The sequence below is a fragment of the Chlamydotis macqueenii genome, chromosome 1 (assembly GCF_036417535.1).
Source record: "Chlamydotis macqueenii isolate bChlMac1 chromosome 1, bChlMac1.mat, whole genome shotgun sequence".
In the NCBI taxonomy this organism is placed as follows: domain Eukaryota; kingdom Metazoa; phylum Chordata; class Aves; order Otidiformes; family Otididae; genus Chlamydotis; species Chlamydotis macqueenii.
The window spans coordinates 20783440-20806039 of record NC_141556.1 but is presented as its reverse complement, the minus strand read 5'-3'; the positions used below and the strand labels follow the sequence as shown (position 1 = coordinate 20806039).

The 22600-nt window shown below is 44.3% G+C and overlaps 1 protein-coding gene across 1 annotated transcript; it reads left to right on the top strand.

Moving 5' to 3' along the window:
* The first annotated feature begins 8463 nt into the window (after nucleotides 1-8463).
* On the top strand, nucleotides 8464-13636 carry PIM3 (Pim-3 proto-oncogene, serine/threonine kinase). Its single transcript, XM_086747007.1, has 6 exons — nucleotides 8464-8995; nucleotides 9292-9401; nucleotides 9549-9599; nucleotides 9905-10268; nucleotides 11711-11887; nucleotides 12052-13636. Exons 1-6 carry the CDS (start codon nucleotides 8911-8913, stop codon nucleotides 12234-12236), a joined length of 972 nt encoding a protein of 323 aa, XP_086603133.1. The 5' UTR covers nucleotides 8464-8910; the 3' UTR covers nucleotides 12237-13636.
* The last annotated feature ends 8964 nt before the right edge of the window (nucleotides 13637-22600 follow it).

Sequence of the window (22600 nt, the reverse complement as noted above, 5' to 3'; positions counted from 1 at the left end):
TCATACAAGAATTTTGAAAAGGGAAGGTAGAACAGAATTCATTTCAATCTATATTCTAACATTTCTTTAAAACTCAAACACAGACACAAGAATAATGCTTTTTTTTCTTCATCTCATATAGTAAATGTCCCTCTAAATTCATTATTTCTACACAAAATCTTAAGAAACCATCTGTTGCAGTGTTTCTCTAATTTAAACTGAAGGATTATGTATTGATGTACTTCTGCCGCTTGGTATTTTTTACCAAATAACAAAAAAGATTGAACTTTGACTTTTTTATTACTTCTCCTTCTTCCCCCCTCAATTTTATTTGGTTGCTTGCAGGCAAACAATAAAATTCATAGAACACTTTGTGATGTCTTACTATTTCCACCAGTACATAGATTGTAGGTTGAAATATACTCTTACAGTCTGTCCCATTGAACAAAAAACTAGGATCAATTTTTCACATCATTTGCAGCAGTTTAACTATAACACTGCTGAAAGAAACAGAATTAAACCAGCCAAATACAGGACTTCATTAAGAATTGCCTCCTTAGACAAACTATTCCAGTGCTCTGGCTCACTCTATGCAAAGACCCCTGAGCAGGCAGAGGTGGACCAGCTCCTCCTTAGTCATATTCCTTATTCACTGATTTGCCAATGTCAGCATCAACTCATTCCACAAGACAGAAAGTTGGTTTCCACCTTGGAACTTGAGATTTAATAGCTCTTCTATTATTTTTATCCTCCAGTTATAACTCTGAATATTCCTGTTATCCCTAAAAATACAATACTCTTTTTAATCTGGTTATATTCTTGGTCTTTGTGACTTCACAGTGAGTTCCACAGTCTAATTACAAGTTTTATAAGTAGAGGTAATTACAGGTTGGGGTTTTTTTTTTATCAATTTTGAATGTTACCTTTTAATTTTCCTTGATGTTCCTGAGCTCATGTTAGATGACAAAGAACCTGCCCATCTCATCTACTGTACCTAGACCATTATTTTACTGCATCCCCTTTCTTAATCTTCTCTCTAAAGTTAAAAAAGGCCTAATCTCTCAAAAGAGGGGTTTTTTTTCATATCCTTAGTCATTTTCTTTACCCTTCCTTGATCTCACTTTGGTTCTCCAATACATTTTTTGAAACGGGGGAAACAGTTGCTGAAATTGTGCAGTCTCTCTACAGAACACAATGTGCCACCTGCATAACAGTGGAAGATGAGGCCCTCAGAACTCAGTTCTGTGGAGAGCCATGCTCTTTGCATCATAAATATTAATGCTTCAGAGACTTTTCAGTCTGACTACCCTTGACACAATGTTATGGTATCTAATGCAAATTTTCTAAGTCATCATAAGCAAAATCTGTAAGTTCTTTTTACACCTTAGCATATCGTCCTTGCCTTATTTTAAATCCAGTTTCAATATGAGGTCCTCAATTAACAGGAGACTACATCCACAGTTATCTTCTGCTATCCGCCTGTACTCCTATAATTTGTTTTCTTTCAGTTCCCAGGCTGGGAAACTCTTCCTGTGTGAAACTTAAAAAGCTATCAAATACCAGGTAGGGAAAAAAAAAATAAATAAATTGTAGATACTTTTAGACTGTGATGGTAAGAGGTTATCTCTTAACCTTCTCCCAAATAAACAAAATAGTTTTAACTATTACAGCTTCATGGTTTAAGACATTGGTCCTAGACCTTGTATTCTCCCTGAAAGCCTTTCCAGTTTTTCAACCTTCTTTTAATAGTACCCCAGTATTGGCCTCACTAATGCTGGATCAAAGGGTTGCCTACATACTTTGCCTACTCTAAAATTAATACTCCCCTGATAAAAGGTCAGTGTTCACCCCCTTATCTTACAGGTGTCTTCACCAGACGGGTGGTTATTTCCACAAGTGTCCCATAGCCCTGTCCATCGTTACCACATTCCTCCATAACTTTTTATATGCAAAGGCTACTTGTCATTTGTATTATTTACATTACTTTTACCATGGAAGAGCCTCCATCACAGACAACCTACTTCTGCTGCTCTACACATCAAATAAAAAGATGACCTTTAACTCAGAGGTATCTTTGGATTGCTGTGCTCTTCTTCTGCCCCTCCGACTTGAGCTGAACACATTTCACCAAGAACAAATTATATGGATGGGTAGATTAATCTTGACGTTAAACACAACCTATTGACTATATGTTTGTGATTTCATCTGCCGTTCTCCATCAATGCTGAAATACATTGTATCAGCTCACTAGTAATAGAAGTTTAAGGTACTTCTCAAAGATCCACAATGTACTAAAATATGCATCGTCTTTTAAAATCTGGTCATATCTTGTCCTCTGATTCCTTCATCACTTTTTACTACCAAGCCCTAAGTCCTGATTGTCTCAAAGGCGCATTGCTTCTGTAACAACCTAATCATGGTTATTTTCATGAAGTCCTTGTTCCAAACAGCTAATCAGACTACTGACAACATCTATCTGTATATATTGTACACAGTCTGATCTGAAAAACAGTAATTGTAGTTATATTAGACAGATTAAACTTCTAGCAATGTTCCCAACAGCAGATGGTAAATAGATAATCTCTGCTGATACGTATGTATCATCAATCATAATATGCAAGTACAACCAAAACTGTGTGTCTAGGAGGGGAAGCAGAAGATTAAACAACAGGTATGTACTACCTAGACAGGATGCAAAAAAATCCCGTTTATTAACGCAGAAACACGAACTAAACCAGAAGTTTAATCTCTTAGTGGTAGAAGTCATCTTTGTCTGATTTGCACGATAAAGGAGAAAGAATGTACCATATCTGGAAATGTAAAGTCCGTTACTGATGGAATTGTCAACACCTTTCTCTAATCACTCATAATTCTAACAACGTGTTCTTTAAATGCAGAGAAATAAAGAGAGGTTGTGGCTTTATAAGACATGCTGGTCAAAAGGAAAGCAGTGAAGTTGCTGGAAGGGTGCCCTAACAACCTGTCTGCAAGACTGTCAGTCAGACATATCTGTTACCCATCCTAATTTGTAAGTAACCAGGCAGGTATAGCAAGGGCCTGCCTTAGCAGCACAGTGAATACACGACTGAGCTCAGCAACTACAAGGAAGCATATGGGAGGTGGAAGTGGGGGCACAACGAGGACGAATACAGCAGCGTTGCGCAGGCAGGCAGGGATGGAATTAGAGGGCCAATGCTTGTGTGCAGTTAAAATTGAGGAAGGATGTCAAGGGTAATGACACTTTTGCAGCAAAAATGGGAGACTGGGTAAAATCTAGGCCTGCTGCTGAATACAGCAGGTAACTTTGTGACACAGCACACAGCACTCAATGTCTTCTTTGTCTCAGTTTCTGCTGGCAAGGTCTCCCCTCAGGCCTCCCAGAGCTCCATGTCAAGTAGCAAGGATCAAGTTAGGATCTACTTAAACAAGCTAGAAATGTAATACAAGTCCACAGGATTGGACAGGATACGTCTGACAGTACTAAGACTGCCAGCAAATGTCATTGGAAGGGCAGTTTCTGTCCCTTGTGAAAGGTCACAGTGATGGGAGGAGGTTTCTGACAACTCTAAAAATGTTATGTCTGTCTTAGGAAATTGCAAGAAGGAGGATCTGGGTGATGACAGGCTGACCAACCTTCTCTCAGTCGCTGGGAAAATTATGCAGCAAGTATTCATGGAAACTGTTTCCATTCACACAATGACAAGAATGTTTTTGAGAACAGTCATCTTGAATTTCCCAAGGGCAAACTGCATCTAGTCACTCTGATTTCCTTCAATGACTACAGTATAGGCTCTCTGTCTGAGGTTAGAGCAGTAGGTAGTGTTCTCCTTGTCTTTAGCAAGGCCTTTGATAGAGTTTCCTAGTGTCCTTGCAGCCAAACTGGGGCGATATAGGTGAACTACAAGGTGGGTTAAAAACTGACCAGATCATTGGCCTCAAAGGGTAGCTAATAACTGAAGTGTAATTAGCAGGTGATTCCAAGCAATATTCCCTGGGATCAATAAAAGGGCTGAAATTATTTAATGTTTTAATCCATGACCTGCATGATGAGACCCTTAGGAAGCACAATGTGACACCAAATCAAAGGGGGCTATTGGTGTGCTGGGGGGTATGGCTGCCATTCAGGAAGACCTCAACAAGCTAGTGTCTTCTGAAGTTCCAAAAAGATAAATACAGATACATCTCTTTTGAAGTTACAAACAGATAAATACAAGGTCCTGCTTCTGGAACAGGATATACTTACAGAGGAGTGCAGGCTGGGACTAACAATTCTACAGGAGAGGACCAAGTGGACCACAAACTGAACAAAGTCAGCAGCGTGACTTTGCGGTAATGAAGTCTAACCACATCTTGGACTGCATGAGCAAGACCATAGCCAGCAGGTCAAGAGACATGATTATTGCCCTTTGTTCAGCACATATGAAGCCACATCTGGAGCACTGTGTTCAGTTTGTTCTCTCACCAAATAAAAGAAAAACTAAAGAGAATCAAGTGAAGGGTCATTAAAGTGGCTAAGAGCTTCAACATACAAGGAAGTTGATGGACCTGAGAATACCAATATTCCTATCACCTCTAATGGACTTCTTGCTGCTTAAGCATTCTTAGCAGCATTCCTGTCCTGGTTTTGGCTGAGATTAAGCTAATTTTCCTCTCAGTAGCCGCTGTGTTTTGGATTTATTATGGGATTTGGTATGCAAGGAATGTTGATAAACACCCTGATGATTTGAGTTGTTGCTAAAGAGACCAAGGACACTGTCCAGCTTTCCAGGTCTCGCTAATGTGCTAGTGCAGGAAGCTGGGAGGGATATACCCAGAACAGTTGACCCAAACTGGCCAAAGAGAGTATTGCACACCATAAACATCATGCTCAGTATATAAGTGGAGGTTGGCCGAGAGGGCATCTCTCTCTTGCTCTTTTGCTTGCTGCTCAGTTTCATTTTCTGTGGTCGCTGCTCGGGACGGGCTGTATTGGTCATTGGGATGTTGAGTGGTGAAAAATTACACGTGGGTCATTTTGTATATTTTAGTACCCCTATATTCTGTTATTACTGGCATTTTCCTTTGCTATTCTAGTAAATTGTCTTCACCTCAACCCACAAGTTTTCCTTTCTTCCCAGTTTTTTCCCCCATCCCACTGGGGAGGGGCAGGGGGAGCGAGGCTAAACCATAACAATTCCTTATGGTCACATTATGCAAAGAGATGCATTTTGATAGTCCCATCCTATCAAAGGGGGATGACCTACAATGGCTACAGCTATAGACCAGAGCACATGAATGCCACCAGTGCAGTACCTGATGATGTTCCACAGCAAACTCTGAGCTCGGTTCCATACAGACATTAAAAGGCAGCCTGAAGGTGACAGCCTACTGTCTCTGTGCTCCAAGCAGAAACTCCCATGGATCGTCCATATTTCTGTGCCTGACAAACTCATGCCTGCTCAGGGACCGCTGCACAAAAAAATGATTTGTACATCAAAGAACAAACTGGCATCCTACCCATGAATGATTTTCCATTTATAGTTGCAAAGCCACTGCTAAAGAGGCCAAAACTAGTTTATAAAATATTTCTGCAGCTATAATTGTTTAGGACCACTGAACTGCATGTTCCAAGCCAGATCAAAAGGAGCACCACAAACCCATGAAAGGCTTATGTGTAAAGACAGAGTAAATTCCGTGTCTGGGATCCATCTGTAATTCTGTCAAACCAAGAGTCCTTGTAGCTATACACAAATTAAACGTCTGTCTGCCAAAATTAAGTGAATGAAGAACAAATACCCCCTTATCACTTTTTTTTTTTACAGTAACTACCTTGTTTTCTGTAACATTAAATATAAAATACCCTTCCTTTTACACTGTGGTGAAAACACAAATCATATTGGGAGTTATACCAATACCAGACATTGATCGTGGTCTTTTTTACATTACCATTTTGCTTCAAACGTAGATGTGTAAAGGTATGCTATATTATTTTGACTCAAAGTATGACAGCCGATGCAGCGGAAGAAGATGTAGCTTAAACTCACCAGGATTTTGAGGAAACTGTATTCTTCTCTCGAACAGGTTCAAGGCAAGTATATCACTAATTTACCATAGACTGACAACACAAAGATGGATTTAAGAAATTGCAAATGCAGTTGGAATGACAAGGCCTGATGTTTTTACGTTTGCACACTAGTGATACATACATGATTTTTCATGCATAGCCATGTAAAAAAAAAAGCAGGAATTAGAAACTACTTGCAGTGCTAATTCCTTAAATAATTAGTACTTATCCATATTAACATTTAAGGCCAGTTTTCCCTCTTTAAAAATATTTGCTGCTTCAAAAACTAGTTTTGGAAGTGGGAAACACTTTCTCTCCACTCAAAACAATACTTGTAATAAGACACAGACAAGGACTATAGCAAAAGGCAGATACAGCTAAATTATTTAAAATAAACCTGGAATGTGTATTGTGAGATTGTGAAATCTTCCTGCTGTTTGTACTTGTTTACATTTCCGCAGCAATAAACATAACTGTAACATGCATATGCCACTATTTGAAGTAACTTGCTGAAAACTTATTTAATGAGATTAGAGATAGATAGCCAAAAGGCAGGATATCTAACAGACACACACACAAAATTAGCTTTCTTACTGCTTTATCTGATAAATCCAAATCATTAGCTTGGGAATAAAAGAAAAAAGTAAACCAGAAGTCTCCTGAATGCTTCAGCTGCTCAATAAACGGAATGGTTTAGTTGTGTTCCTCTGCAAATACCACGGTCTGTATGAGAGGCAGTAACTTTCATAGCCCAACTGATCTAGCTTCAAAAAACACATTCTGGGACATGAAGGGTTGAAACTGCGCCTGAAAACTTGACCTTTACATCGGCTGGTCTAATCTAATAAAAGATATTACCTCTCCCTAGAAGCCCTCGCTTTGTTTATGGGCAGGACCGCCTGAGATTATCAGGCACTACTATTATCAGACAATGCCAACTGCAAGGCCCTGCCAGTGCCCGGGTGGGAAGGACTGCCAGCTTCTCGAGACTGTCCAAAAATAGCCGCACGTTAGGGATCCCCGTGCAGCACCGGTATCTCCCCCTTCTTTGTTTTCACCAGAGGGGACCTGAGACTCTCCGTGTATGGACCGGGGGCTGGGAGGGTGTGAAAGGGGTTGGCAATGCTCCGCAGCTTTGGCTGGATACACGGCAAGATCCCCTGAACGCCCTGGGGCTCTCCTCTCCCCACAACCCCGCACTCGCCTAGCCGTCTCGCTCCCCCCTCAAGCGAGGCCAGTGCCGGGGGCCTCAGGCCGGCAGCGCCTGAGGAGCCGTTAACGGCCTCTCCGGGACCGCTCCGGCCGCGGAGGGCGAGCCCCATCGGAAGCCGACACTTGACAGCCGCCGTGAAGCCGCCCGGGGAGGGGAGGCCGCCCCCCGCAGCCGGCCCGCGCCCCGATTCCTGTTGATGCAGCGCCCCCTGCGGGGCGGGCGGGAGACGCGGCGCCGACCCGAGCAGCCGCGGGGCCGGGAGCGGTAAACGGCCTCGTGTCCGTTCCCGCCAGCCGGGCGGGGGAAGGGCAGGGAAGCCCTCAGCTCCTCCGAGGCGCGCCGCCCGGGCGCCGCATCGGCCCCGCGAGAATTCCGCGCAGGGGAGCTGGCTGATAGAAGCAGGGGCGGAGGGCGAGCGCCCGGCGTCCCCCCGCGCTGGCACGACGCCGGGCCCGGCCGGGCCGCGCCGGCGGTTGGGGAGGGGAAAGAAGGAACCGCCGCGGAGGGCGGGGGGGAGCGCGCCACGCGTTACTTCAGCGAGCACCGCGCTGGGGGCTGCCGACACCGCGGGCCAGGGCGGGCCGAAGCCGCGGCCTGGCTTAGCCCCGGCGATGGCCGCAGCGCCCCGCAGCCCCAGACGCGGTTGCTCGGCCGGCGCGGCGCGAGCGGCCTTCCCGCAGCCGCGGGGCGGGGCCGGGCCCGGGCCCGGCGCGCCGCGGCATTCCCGCCCTGCCGCCTAGCCTCGCGCCGCCGCATGCAAATGAGGCCCCTCCTCATTGGCAGCACCGGTAGCCCTTTGAAAAGGGGCCCCTCCATTGGCCGCGCGGAAACGTTAACGCAAACAGGAGAATCTCCCTCCCCCCTCCCTTTTTTTTTTTTTTTTTTTTTTTCTGCCGCTGAAGTGTGATGCGCGCCTCAGACAGTCTGTAACGCTGCGCGCCGGTTACTACAAATAAGTAGTTCCCAGCCCCCCTCGCTCTCCCCCCGCCCGCCCGCACAACGGGGCGGGACGGGAGGGCTGCAGCCCTGGCCGCCGCACCGCGGGCGCCCCGGCGCGGAGGGGAGGGGGCAGTCGAGGCGGCGCGGGGGGAGGAGGAGGGGGGAGAGGTGTTTCCCCCTCCCCCGCGGAGGGATATCCTCGGCGCGCTCGCCGCGCTCTGCCCGCACCAAAATATTGGGAGTTAAGAGCCGGCTCGGCGGCGCCGCCGGCTCAGAAGCGCGCGGGCAGGCACGGCGGCTCCTGCGCCCGCCACGGCTCCACTGCGGCGCCCAGCCCGCTCACCGCCGCGGCGGCCCCCGCAGGGGCGGGTTTCACGCGCGGCCCCGCAACCTCCGGGCCCGCCTGCCTCCGCCAACGGTTCTGCTTCTACCTGCGCGCCCTGACGCCCCGAGCGGCTTTCGCCGGTTGGAAGAGGGAGAGAGCGGGAGCGGCCCCCTCGCCGACTGCCTTTCGCCTGAGGACTTTGCGCGGACGCCGCGTGGATCTGTGCCGGCGGGGCCCCCCGAGGACTCCGCGGGTGCCCGCTCTCGGACTAGGAAGGAGCGGCGCGGAAGGTCTCGGCGGCCCGCCGCCCGCGGAGGGGAGAGCCGCACCACACCGCGCCGCCGAGCGCTCAGCCGGGAGGACGCCGGCGGTCCTGCCGCGGGGGTCTCACCGCCCCCCACATCTCGGAAGATGTTACTCTCCAAGTTCGGCTCGCTGGCTCACATCTGCAGCCCCACCAGCATGGACCACTTGCCGGTGAAGATCCTCCAGCCAGGTACGGCGGGGCCGGGCGGACCCTGCGAGCCTACCGCGGGGTGCGGGGGATCGGCGCCTCACGGCCCCCGGAACTTTGGCGGCGCCGGTTTTTTTTTTTTCGGTTTTTGTTTTTGGTTTAAGAAGACGCTTTATTTTTTTTGTAAAAAAAAAAAAGGAAAAAGCCTTGGGCAGAATTAGGGCAGCGCGCACAACACGCGTCCATCGGGGAGAACATTTTGGCGATTTTTTTATTTTTTTTTTTAATTTTGACGAACGCGGACACTAATGCGGTATGTTTCCCTCTCGTTTCCCCAGTGAAAGTGGAGAAGGAGCCGTTCGATAAAGTCTACCAGGTGGGCTCCGTGCTGGGCAGCGGGGGCTTCGGCACCGTCTACGCGGGGAGCAGGATCGCCGACGGTTTGCCGGTGAGGCGCGGGAGGGGCCGCCCGGGCGGGGAGGGGGGGGGGGCGGCGGGCGGGGGGCTGCGGGCACGGCGAGCGGGGGGGGGGCGGTGCAGGCGGTTCCTGCCCCGCCGCTGACGGCTCCCCCCCTCTTTGCTCCCCGCTCCGCAGGTCGCCGTCAAGCATGTGGTGAAGGAGAGGGTGACCGAGTGGGGCACCATTGTAAGTACCCGGGGTTGCGGGGGGTGCTGCGGGGCTCCGGCGCGGCGGGGCTATTGTGTGGGCGGCGGGGCCCGCCCCGCTGGCGCGGCCTCTGCGTCGGGGTGGGGAGGGGAGGAGCGGGGGGAATTTGGCGGGGGTTCGCCGCCGCAGCGCCGCGCCCGCCCCTCGGACTGCGGCAGCGGCGGAGGGGGCCCGCTGGCCGCGCCCTCCTCTCCTCCCCGCCCCTCCCTCTCCCCTTTCCCTCCCCTTGGCGCGGGGGCGCCCGGGGCCGCGCTGACCCGCGCCCCCTCCCCTTCTCTGCCCAGAGCGGTGTTATGGTGCCCCTGGAGATCGTCCTCTTAAAGAAGGTGGGCTCTGGCTTCAGAGGGGTCATCAAACTGCTGGACTGGTACGAGCGGCCCGACGGCTACCTGATCATCATGGAGCGGCCCGAGGTGGTGAAGGATCTCTTCGACTTCATCACCGAGAAGGGGGCCCTGGACGAGGAGACGGCCCGCGGGTTCTTCCGGCAGGTGCTGGAGGCGGTGCGCCACTGCTACGGCTGCGGCGTGGTGCACCGGGACATCAAGGACGAGAACCTGCTGGTTGACCTCAGGACGGGCGAGCTGAAGCTGATTGACTTCGGCTCGGGAGCCCTTCTCAAGGACACCGTCTATACCGATTTCGACGGTACGTTGGCCTCCCCGCTCCCGGGGCAGCCATGTGTTTTGACCAGAGACCCCCCGCACGCCTCCCGGAGTGATGCTCTCCCCGTAGCTACCGCTTATGCCGTTTTTGGAGCCGGGCAGTAGCCAGCCATGCCTGTGACGCAGGGGTTCATATCGGGTCTATCGGTAATGGAAACCTTTGGACCCGAGGCAGCTTAGGGGTGTTCAGTTGCGTAGGAGAGAAGCGATTCCAGGCAGTGACGCAGCAGTTTATATTTCCATGTCTTAGAAAAAACGTGGTGTGGCGGTTTGTGGGTTTTTTGGGGTTTTTGGGGTTTTTTTTGGGTTTTTTTTGTTGTTTTTTTTTTTCCTAGAGGGCGGTCTGTTTATATGGAGGCTTCGGCAGTGTCGGATGTTTCCATGTGTGGATATGCAGTTTTTATATGCGGTGCTTTTTTTAACTTTGAGTGGTAGCTCCCCCCCGCCCCCTCCCTTTTCCGCTGATGTCCTGGAAATCCCGCATTGCAGATTTTAAAGCGATGGGGATAAACGTTCTCCCTCGAAATGTCTTGACGCTGGCTTCGGAGCTGGGCTCGGCGCTTTAGGGATGGGAAAGCCGAAAATAATCCCTGCGTGTGACAGGAAGGGAGCATTTCCCCCTGCCCTTTGAGCGGGACTGATGTAACGGGGGACCCCCCCCCCCCAGCTGCGGCACTCACATCTGTTTGTTGTGAAACCCGAAGCCCCGCCGCACGTGACCCTCCGCATCACAAATTCCCGGTTTTGTTTGGTATCCAAGGAGCCCGCGGGCACTCGAGGCGGGGAGGGGAGGCGGGTTGGGAAAAGCTGCCGCAGAGAAGCCCGGGGGGGCCGGGAGGGGCCTTAAAAACACAGGAATCATAAGCGGCCCTATTTTGTTTACTGACTTGTGGAATTGGATAAAGCAGATTAGCCCGGTGTAATGCGGGTAGACCCGGGTTTCACCTTCTTGCCGCCCTCCCGTCTTCTCCCCGCCAGCCCCCTTTGTCCTTTTGTGTCTATTTTTGGTGTGATGCTGCAGACGCCACGTGGTCAGTGAAAGGGAGCCTGCCTCGGTAAACAGTCAGCTGATGGGGCTGTGTTATTCCTCGCAACGAAATAGCGCAGCCACCCGATGGGCCAAGTCTGGTGATGGTGTAACCCCGCAGATGGCCTGAAATTACACCATTAATGGCTTTGGCACATAAGAAATTTAAAGGTGGTGGGGTTTTTATTTTGTTGAGGGTTTTTTGTTCAGTATTTTTTTTATATACATACTGTGGGTGGTTTTGGGTTGTGGTTTCTGGGGTTTTTTGGGGGGTTTATGTTTTTGTGTTTGTTTTTAACTCCCAAGTGACAATTATTAATTTAATTTAGCTCTATTAGAAGAAGCTGAACAACAGGAAAACACCTTGACTTAATTTTTTTTTTTTTTTTTTCTTGTAGGAACAAGAGTGTACAGCCCTCCGGAGTGGATCAGATACCATAGATACCATGGGAGGTCAGCAACAGTATGGTCTCTGGGAGTTCTGCTGTACGATATGGTTTGTGGAGACATCCCTTTTGAGCAAGACGAAGAAATCTTGAGGGGACGATTATACTTCCGGAGAAGAATTTCACCTGGTGAGTCGTACAGGGGTCAAGTGAGAGCCCCCCCCCTCCCCCGGCCTTTTTTTCTTTTAAATAGTCCTGTACATTTGAGGTACCTGTACAGGTAAGAGTTTCTCTTCAAGACTGTCTTTTTTTCTTTCCTAGCCTAAATTTGCTTTTTTGTTTGTTTGTTACAGAATGTCAACAGCTGATCAAATGGTGCCTTTCACTGAGGCCTTCAGACAGACCAACACTTGAGCAAATTTTTGACCATCAATGGATGCACAAATCTGAAGTAGTAAAGTCTGAGGACTGTGACATAAGGCTACGGACCCTTGATACTGATGTATCTAGCACAAGTTCGAGTAATGAGAGTCTGTGAATTACTAAGGACCTCGCACTGGGAGGGGAGCTACAAGCAGAAAGACCACAGTGCTGCTGCCAATACGTAGGAGGGGCTAGAAAAATGCATTCATTATTCTGTAGTTGAATCTTTGTCTGAGGGACTTGATTTTATTTTCCCCCTTTGCTGGTTTCTGCTTTGGAATGAGAGATTTCCTTTGGAAACGCTGATGTTTGGGAGTTGCAGGCCAGTACTTAGTCAAAGACTGACCTTATTAAGAAAGCAGTGACCTCTTGAATACATGGTAAACTTTTTTGCTCTCATAGAGCCTGGACTAGATTTTATTTGCTTTTGAGTGCCTTTTTGAAAGCTGCTTCAGTGGGACTTTCTTTTTTGAGCTGTGTATGTCCAAAGAAGATCCAGTTCATTATAGGAATTTGCTCCCTTTAGACTCAGTGCTGGAGGAAGCAGCTCCTATGATGCATTGGAGAACATGTTCGGTGATTGAATGAAGTAGTCCCATCCACTGGTGATGGAATACTTGAACACAGACATTTCACTCCTGCCCCCTCAGCCCTTTCCAAATCCAACCCACCTCTGCTGCTCAAAATATTTCCTATAGCCTGCATAGAAATATGAACAGGTATATCAGCTTTTTTATCAGAAACATTTATTCATGTTTCCTTTTATCATCTCTACCACTGGGCATGAGAAGCCCCTTTCTCAACTCCCCCCGGCCTTTTGTCACCCTGCGAGTCTTAAAGTGTGTATGGGCATGTTGAATGCACAATCAATGCAATATTCAAGGACTTTTTTTTTTTCCATACCTGTATAATGTTTTTATGTAAACTTGGTTTTTCCCATGTACTATACAGTTATTTATTGTTTGGAGTTTAGAAGACCTCCCACAGGTTTCAGCTGTGGCTATTTATTTGGTTAATTTATTTGGTTAGAGTTATTCAACACTGTGCTTTCCCCTCCTTCTCCCCATGGGGATTCTAGTGGTTTGCCCATGGCACTTTTTTTCTGCATTCCTGTCAACTTTTGGTTAAAAAAAAAAAAAGAAAAAAAAAAGAAAAAAAGTTTCCTGACCTTATCAGTTTTTGTTGGAAGATGGAAAATTGTTGTACAAAGTCTAATTTAAGGGAAATAGAATGACTTTTTAAAGTTAGTCAGTATGCCTTTTGTCTGGTATTACTGTACCAGAAATGTAAAGTAATGCTGTTTGGAAGGGTTTTAAATTATTGACATTGTACAGTCTCCGTGCATTGGCTCTGGAAGGTAGAGTGGCAGAGTCATAAACCTTAATTTATTTTAATAGCTGTGTTTCTCTGATCTGGTTGCATTTATGCAGCTTGGATTTGGATTTTTTTTTTCTTCTGTTTAACAGTGTGAAATGTATGGAGATCATATTTTTTATACAGGTATTTCAATTAAACTTTTTTGTATATAAGAGTTCTGTGTTTGTGTGCTTCCTTCTGTCTTCACTGTTACTCTTGATGCTAGCTGGGGAACATGTATTCTGTGACTTTCTCTAGCTTGTGAACGCCTACAGCAGCTGACCTGGAGTTAATGGGTCTGTGATCATTTTGGAAGAATGAAGCAGTCCGTCATCTTGACTGTATCTACTTCCCAGCCATAGTATTTGATGTTGAACTGGAGAAGATGTACAATACTACTGCACCAATGGCCTGCATAGAAAAGGGAACTGGCCAGTAATTGTGGGGTTTTTAACACTGTAAACACTGAATAACTGAAATACTGCTCTAAGCCTTGTCCTCAAGTATAACAAGGAAGGATTTTCGTAGTCACTGGTGGTTACTGTTGTCACAGTTGACATGTTTACTTTCCGTTACACATGGTTTCCTTCCTCCTGCTTACCCCTTCCTACCCGGGGGTGGAAGGCGATTTCCTCTGCCCTTACAGGAAGGGAACAGCATTCATGAAGAGTGGGGCACCTGTTTTCCTTCAGCTCCCTTAGATTACCCAAAAAAGACTGACGTGTCACTTCATGAAGTGCTGGGGAACATGTGCCTTTCTCATCTATAGCAAAGGGCAAGAGATGTCCTCAGCATTCATCTTTGTGTGTTGGGAGTAAACTCCTGCAGATTACTGAGTTCATCCTAGTTTCTGTGCAGCTAGAGACTGACCAGACTTGGTTTTTTTGCAGAGGTGGTAGCAATTACCAGATTTAACTACCCCAGAGGGATCTACAAGGTACATTTAAGGATGTGTTCAGTCATTAAAAGTGCTTTTGTAGTAGTTACAGTAAAGGGCTGGGCTTAAAATCTGTCGGGTTTATGTTATTTTCCTTTCTGGCGATCTTTCTGCCAGCTCATCTATTATTGTTTTGGTTCCCTGTGGGGAATATCTCACTTGGTGACACCACATCAAGCTCCTGATGCTAACTAGTTTAGACTCAAAATGCCACTGAGTTGCAGGAGGTAAAGCAGAAGGGGAAAGACCATTTTTGTGTGTGCAGTTTTCTGATGACATGCAGGGAGGGTGTGTAGCTTTTTCTTGGCTGTAAAAAGGAAGTTCAAATGATATGTCAGGGAAAAAGAAAAAACAAAAACAGTTGACAGTTGTGTCCATCAATTTGTTTTTGGTGTTTTTCTGGTTTTGTTCACTTTTAGTTTTACACTTTTTTTCCAGTTTTTAATCAAAATCTGTGCATATGCTAAACCCTGGAAACTCGCAAACATGAAAATGCCTATTGTTGGAACTCTATTCACAGAAATAAAAGATTTTAGAGTTAAGACTGCTTAGGAAAATCATGCGATCGTGTCCTAAGAGAAGAACTCTGGAAAGTGAAGTTTGGGAGTTTAATTGATTATCCCCTTTGCTTAAGAGGAGAGATTCAGATAAGCTGTAGGAGATGATGATCCCAGTGCCTAGCACAGTTCTGTAGGGAAGCGCGTTTCTAACCACAAGTGGTCCCTGGAGAAATTCCAGTAGCTGGTGATAATTAACATCTTCCACTCCGGTGCCTTTGCATGCCTGCAGCTGTTCAGAGGGGTGGTAGGGAGGCCTTGCGGGTGAGCTTCAAAGGGCTACCAGAAAAGCAACTCTAAAAATACATTTGTAAAGCTATTGTTGATTGCTGAACTAGGGACTTTTCAACATTTCCACAGGAGCGTATGTTACTTTCCTTAGCTTCATAGAGAAATGCTGTTGAAGCGGTCTGTTTTGCAACATAAAAAGCAGGTTTTTCACCTTTTGCTACTGAGGCAAAATGCATTAAAAGGATAAAGGTCAAAAGGACGCGGGTGCGAGTGCTGACTCCCCTCTGGGATTAGCTCGACATAAAAGGTACACTTTCAGTACCGCACCGGCAGCTTTAGCTGTGAAACTCCCCTGCACACTAATAGAAGCCACGTGGCTGAAACACCGTATACTGAAAGTAACGATTTGTAAAAATAGCTTTTCATTATGGTTGAAAGTTGGAAAATGATGTGTTAATATAGTTCCATTAGCTGAGTGTTGCTGTCAAAACGAGCGAGTCGGTGACAGCTCTTGGTTTCTCCTGCGTTTCTATCTGGTATTTTAATATCGTTAAATGTTTCTTCTCTGGGATCCTCCTCTTCACACCGGGTTGGTTTTCAGCAGCACAAAGCTGAAAAAGTAGAATTCAACAGATCATTCAAAATGCTACTATTTAGATTACAGCCTGTTTTAACCTTGACAAATTGATTTAGCAATGATCATACCAATGCATGTATGTGTACTACTGGCTCCACAACCAGTACTTCAAATATATTCTAATGCTGACAAATCTTTAACAATGTAGGATTTTATGTAATTCATATCCCTAATAAAAATCATTCTCCTGCATGCATAAGCATACACTCTCTTATTTTCTTTTTTTTGTGTCTTTTAGTTCACTAAGCTTATATTTACTGAAGCAACCGAACAAGAGCTCTTTGAACAAAACTATCAGGAGGACATTGGAAAGATGGACGAGAGCACTTTATGGTTCTCTTTCAGTGGTTTACTGACCTCTGTTGGTGAAATCAAATATGTGTTCTGAAAATAACGATGCATAAATTGGGAAGAGATTTTCAAACACTACTGACTGATATTTTTAGGTATGGAAGAGTATGGGTAGTACTTAAATATCCCACACTATCTGAAAGGCTACCATTACAAAAAGGAGAAAAAAAAATAAAAAAAAAAAAGATACTACAAATATGAAAATAGCTTTTCAATCAAAATGGGAGAGGGGAGTATGAATTCAAGAGATTCTCCCCTCTGCATCTGAAGTTACGGAGGTGACCTGCCTAGGTAGCCCTGAATCACTTACATGGCTCTTGGCAAGAGCGTTTATGAGCATATTAGCCCTCATTCTTCCACTCCATTTCAGTCACAATGAGAAGCACTTGTCTTCTGGCATACAGATGGGCAAAAATTCTCAGCGGTGTAACTAGATAACGTAACAGAACATTGTGGCCCTATCAGCTTGTTATTAGTGGATTTTTTTTCTACTAATAGTAGTGATGCTACTGGTGGTGGCAGAAATCAAGACAGTGGCATTTTAATTTCATTGCAATACACAGTTTTTCTGATATCGTACTGAAGTTTGCTGTGCTTTTAAATGTGCAATTGCTTAGTTTCATGGTTACCTGTGATTTTAAAATGTGATATGGTTTTGCCTCAGGGGTTCCTTCAGGTAGCTGATATACTAGAGACATACGAAGCTTTGATTATATTGCGGAACTGCTCAACAAAGTGAGGCCACAAACCCATGCAACTAAAAATAATTTTAATTCTATATTTAGACAGAATTCTTTATTAATTTCAGAGAATGTTTGTCTCAAAACTGGTGGATTCCTGTGGATCAAAAAAAAAAAAAATGTAGGCACAGAGTCACAGTAGTCTTTATTTTTGCTGAGTTATATACACTATAGTTATGCTAGAGAACCCCCAGAACAGGGGTCTAACTAAGGGCAAAATGAGGAGCAGTAACATAAATCCATTAAATTGCTGCAGAAAATTTCTTAGCTTGCAATCCCACTCCTTCTGTTCCAATAAATTCAAAAGGCATTCAATCTTTTGTGTCTTTTGCTGCTCATTATCTTACTATTATTCGTAATATGGCCTGGCACACTCAAGTTTTAAGAAATGTTAAGTGGTTTCCAAAGAGCTGTTAAAATTTGCATATTTATAGCTCAGATGCTAGGATTTCCTTTTTCTTAAAAATACCATGAAGGAAATTACTTGCCTTTGGAAGCGGTATGCTTACATAATAATATAAATTCAATATAGGTCTCAGATTAGCTGTGTTTAAGCTCTAATTAATATGGTCTTAGTAAGAATGTTATCTATTATAGCTAATACGCTGCTAATTGACTACACAAACCATTATGTAAAAAGCTGCTTATACTAGTCCAGTAAGAGAATTAGTCAGATGTGTACTTTAACTTGCACTCTTTCTCAGGTAAGTCTGTGTTAAACCTTGAAATTGAAATTAAGTCACAGGCAACAGAGCATCTTGTGGATCAATATGCTTCCTTGTTTACTATTAATGAGTCAGCAGCCACTTTAGCTGTCCAATTTGGAGTAATGAAAGATTACAGAAAATTGTAATGAAAGATTAGAGGAAATTGTCCTCATAACTGAAGGGTATTTTGCTCCGTTCTATGCAGAATTCTGTAAAAAAAAAAAAAAAAAAAAAAGACGTTTTATCATTTTATGAATCATTGTCTGTGCAACAGCTAGTCAGAATATTTTTTATGTGTGTATGTTCTACTGCAAAAAAAATGCTGTTTTGTTGAACTAAAAAAGTTTTGCTTGCAACACTTGTTTTGATAATTATGGATTATCTGCTTTGAGGGTTGATAATTGTCTCTCCACTTTTCTACTTCCCTTGTTTTAGGTGAGGAAAACATTAGCATTAAATATCAGTCTAATCTGGTTAAAATATATAAATATGTTAACAAACATATGCTATAAAAAGTTGGAAGGGGGATCCCCCAGATGGCTTGATTTTTGCCAAAAGTTTCCAAAGCTAATAGTGTTATGACAGGGAACAATCTCTTTCAAGATCATCCTATGGGAAGATGTCCCTTAGTTGGAGGGAAATGCTCCCGTGTTCAGATTCCATGCAAGGGTTTTTTTTCTGTTTTTAAATGCCCATGTAGTAGCAAAAGCCTTGCAATTTACAGATTTACATCTACATAACACATCTCAGCTTTCCAGAGAGGTAACTTGTCTGTTGTCCAGGCAGAGGTGAACGGGTAACACACCTAATCCATAGGAAGGCAGATTATGTTGTGGTAAGGAAGAGCTTTATATGTGTAAGGATAGCTGAACGTCAGAGTAAACAGACTGTGGACTATATAAAATCATCATTTTTAGAAACAAGCATTTTTCATAAATCATCTAGAAATTACAGCTGATCTTAAAATACTTTGGATTTCATCAGCCTGATGCTCATGAGTTAACAGAAAGAGATTTCAGTCCACAACATTCATTCTGCTTGTTGAGAAGATGTAAAATTTATTGACAGTGCTCCTTTGGCTACTGGCAAAACACTTTTTAATGCAGATTTGACCTAATCAATAGGTGTAGTGACAGCTTTTCTCATGATGATGAGGCTATGGGGCTACTGACCTTTTCTCAAAGCCAGCATCAGCTAAACTGGTCCTGCCTCACACCATCCCTTCCTTTCGCTGGTGCACTGATACTGGAATCAATAAACTGATCTCTGATAACAACCCAGCCTAAGGGAGGGAAGATGCACAACCACTTGGGTCTGGAGTGTGGGGGAAGAGGGATGTTACTGCTGAAGAAAGGACATGTGCAAGAGCAAACTTAATTTTCTCTAGTCTGTACCATGAAATGGACCCCCTAGTTTCTATTTTATAACTTCTGCAAAAAAAGACTGTCGGAGGAATGTTGACAAATCCTACTATTTTTAACCTTGCATGCAAATCATTTTAGGCTGCTTTTTTTTCAAATCAGGTGCTGGACATTTAGTTGAAAGGTACACAGTACCTTACCTCCTGATGAAGTGGAAGAATTTGGATCACTCGAAATCTTACGAAGATCAGAACTTAATTCATTAATATTTTTACACATCTCAATAGTATGCCCTACTTTTTAACCAGCTTCTCAGGTACATTTGCAAATGAGAAAATAAACAAAACATTTCAGAATAGCTAATAAATAATGACACTTTACAGCTATGCATGAAGACAAAAAAAGTTGCAGTGAGAAAAAGTAACACAAATTAGTTGAGAGATCATAACTGCAATTATCATTTTACCTCAAGATCTACAATTTCACTATTTCTCTGTCATTTTGCGTCTCTTCAGCAGGCCTGGGCTCCGTTGTCATCTCTAGGGTATTTCTACTGATACTCATAATTTAGTATATGGTATTCCAACATGCTTAAAGGAAAACTTCAGCAGTTGATCTTGGAAATCTTGGTCAGTTGCTATGTAAACTGTGAATTTTGAGTGCATTCTGAAGATAACACCTTTCCCCAGTCTACTGCTTGTTGTGGTGATCCACTTAAGTAGCTCTAATAGCTGAGTAGCATCATTTCCCTGACAACTCCTAGCCAAAGAGCTCTTGGTGGCACAGGACCCAATTCTGCAGCTCTTGTCCAGACATTCCAATCATTTCAAGGGGAATGACGCCTGTGTGATGACTACAGGATTATCTCTTCGCTTGTTACAAAAGAAGGGCTGCCTTAGAGAGAAAATGAATAAGAAAGCCTGAAATTGTAAAGAAAATCCTCTACTGCAATGCTGAAACGTGGTAGAGAGGAGAAATTGAACCCTTCTGTCTTTCAGAAGTCAGAGCTGCAGCTCTCTGTAAGATAACAAATGAGTTATTTCGAAAGCAAGGGCAAGTTAACTTGAAAGAAAAGTAGAACGTAAAAACTGTCTCAAAACCTGAGGCCGGGGTAGTATTTTTGTCAATACCACAAAGAGCAGTTACTCACTAGAAGTTGTTTTTTTCCCATGTAACTGCCCATTACTGTGAGAAAGTGTTCGTAACAATGTTGATAATAATTGATACCTCTCTTCCTTTGCTGAACAGACTTTTCATGTCATAAACCAAGGGCACGATCCAACTTTTATGGTCTGTGACAAACGCCTACGGATATAGGTGGTAAGGTGAACATGTGTGAGTCACGCCTGCAGAACAGATAATACATGCTTTCACATTCTTTACCAAATTGTGTCCTTGTTAATTAATGTTATTTTAAAAACTGACATCCACAATGGCAAAAACTGCACTGCTGTCAATGGTCTTTTTCACCCACATAGCTTTCACACCGCTTTAAAAACTTTATTGGTTGATTGTGAATATACATGTGATAAAAACCCTTTGCATACCTCTTACTGCAACCTTATAGAAAAGCTTTCCTGATTCCAGAGAAAAGTAATATAGTAATATAGTTGACAGCACTGAACGTTTAGCCAAGTTATGACACTTTCTTTTATTTTTTAGAATTCTAAAAAAGAATAAATATGTTTATTTTACTTAATTATCAAGGCCATATTAAAAAGTTTCAAACAGTGTCTGGACAAACCTGAGATTATCAGAGGTGTGCATGCATGAAGTTCTCTCTTAGCTCTTGCAAATGGCCAGTACAAATCTCATGTGGCACTGGAGACAAAGTGTAATGGAAGACACTTCAAATAGCATAGTGATAAGGCATCAAATGACTTGGTACTGGCTTTCTGCAGAGAAAGAGCAGCCTTGGCTTTGCACAGACGGCATGCCATTGGTCTAGACTGCTGCACTTGCGGCTGCTAAAATTCAAGTTAATTGATTGCCAATTGGCTTAAACCTAGAGAAAAGCACAAGCATTTGTGTTCAGCTGGTCATGAAATGTCTAGATTAACGTTTACAAAGCTGTTAACTAAGTCAAGTTAATTCGCAATGAACTCAGAGGAGCAAAAAGTCCAGATCCACAGACTTCAACTAAGGGATTGCTTACTCAAGCTTATTGCCAAGTAAACCTTTCCCAGGTAAATTTTCAAACTTGTATGTTCCTCAGAGTGAAGAATAAGAGCAAGATAAGTCACTTCCTGGCAAGCGAGATGGGAGATAAGGAGGTATAGAATGAGCTGATATCAACAAAGATGAGTCACTGTATGGTTGCCAGAAAGTAATTAACATGATGAAAATCACACCCCGGAGGAAGGCCCTATGTGTTAATATCCAACCATCTTTGTATAATGAACTAATCAATAATCAAGACCTGGGCAGAAGTGATCAGTTAACTGAAAGCTGACCAATATGTAAATCTTGTGCAACTTCTCCTTTGTTGTAACCCGTGTGAAAAGTCTATGAACTCTCCAAATAGGGGTGCTAGATTTGTGCATTATCGCCTAGCACCCCTTTCCATACAGAACTGCATTAAAGGTTAGCAGATGGATCATTGTGTGATGATTGGCTCCCATGCACCAGGCATGAACCCATTCCCAGATTGAGGGGCAACACTAGCACCTCTTTGAGGACAATGGATAGTAAAAAGCGGTTCCTTTTCTCCTTTTTTATTAGTTTTATACAACAGCTCTTTGGGGACATTTATTGGAGTGCTTGTAATACTGGTTTAGCTGGAATGGCCTCATCAAGGCTGGATCAAACCTCGGTCTGGGTGGGCAGATGAGTGTCTACTGCAGCAAGCAGCTCCTTGGAGTAGGCTGAGAACACTCCCTGCTCATCTTCTCACACCCCTTGCCTTAAACCTCTGGTGGATGGCTCTCCTCAAGCTTATTTCCATGTAGATTTTCCCTTAGAACATGGTTTGCTTATTTAAAGAGCAATTTGAAGCATGAAAGAATAATGCAAACATATGGTTTGAACCTACAATAATAGTAGCCACTGTAAATAAGTAAATGTAATTTTAAAAAACCATAAACTGAAGAAAAGTCACAATGACATCTTGTTCTAACCATGATTGCTCCCTATTTCCTTAAAACTATGGAGTAGCTACTTGAGGCAGACTCCTCTAACCAGCGATTTTCCATCTGACCAACTTGAAAACTGGCTGGGGTATGTTGTACAAATTTTGACCACAAGCTGGTCTGCATATGCCACTGTAATTTATACAGTTGATTACCTTCCACTTTCTCAAGGATGTTAACAGGCATGAACCTTCATTTTTTTTCATTTCTAGTAATTAATTCCCTGTAGAGAATGACTGAAAACACTAAACAAAAGCATTTAATCAGAAATTATTAGAGTTGGCTTGTCAGCCGTCTGTTAATCACCATTCATTTTTGTACAAGGAGTGAAAATTTTATTAAACCTTACACTTAATTAAAACATATTGTTTCCGTAGCAGATTGGAAAGTACTGTCATCTGTTTAGACTTGTATCCTAAGATTCATTAAGAATTCATGTTTCCTGCAACACGCAGGCATTTAAAAATTCATTCT

Excerpts from the sequence above, each read along its gene's own strand:
- PIM3 (XM_086747007.1), top strand. The coding sequence starts at position 8,911 with ATGTTACTCTCCAAGTTCGGCTCGCTGGCTCACATCTGCAGCCCCACC. Across the intron at positions 9,402-9,548 it reads GGATCGCCGACGGTTTGCCG|GTCGCCGTCAAGCATGTGGT; the intron begins GTGAGGCGCGGG and ends CCCGCTCCGCAG. Across the intron at positions 9,600-9,904 it reads TGACCGAGTGGGGCACCATT|AGCGGTGTTATGGTGCCCCT; the intron begins GTAAGTACCCGG and ends TTCTCTGCCCAG.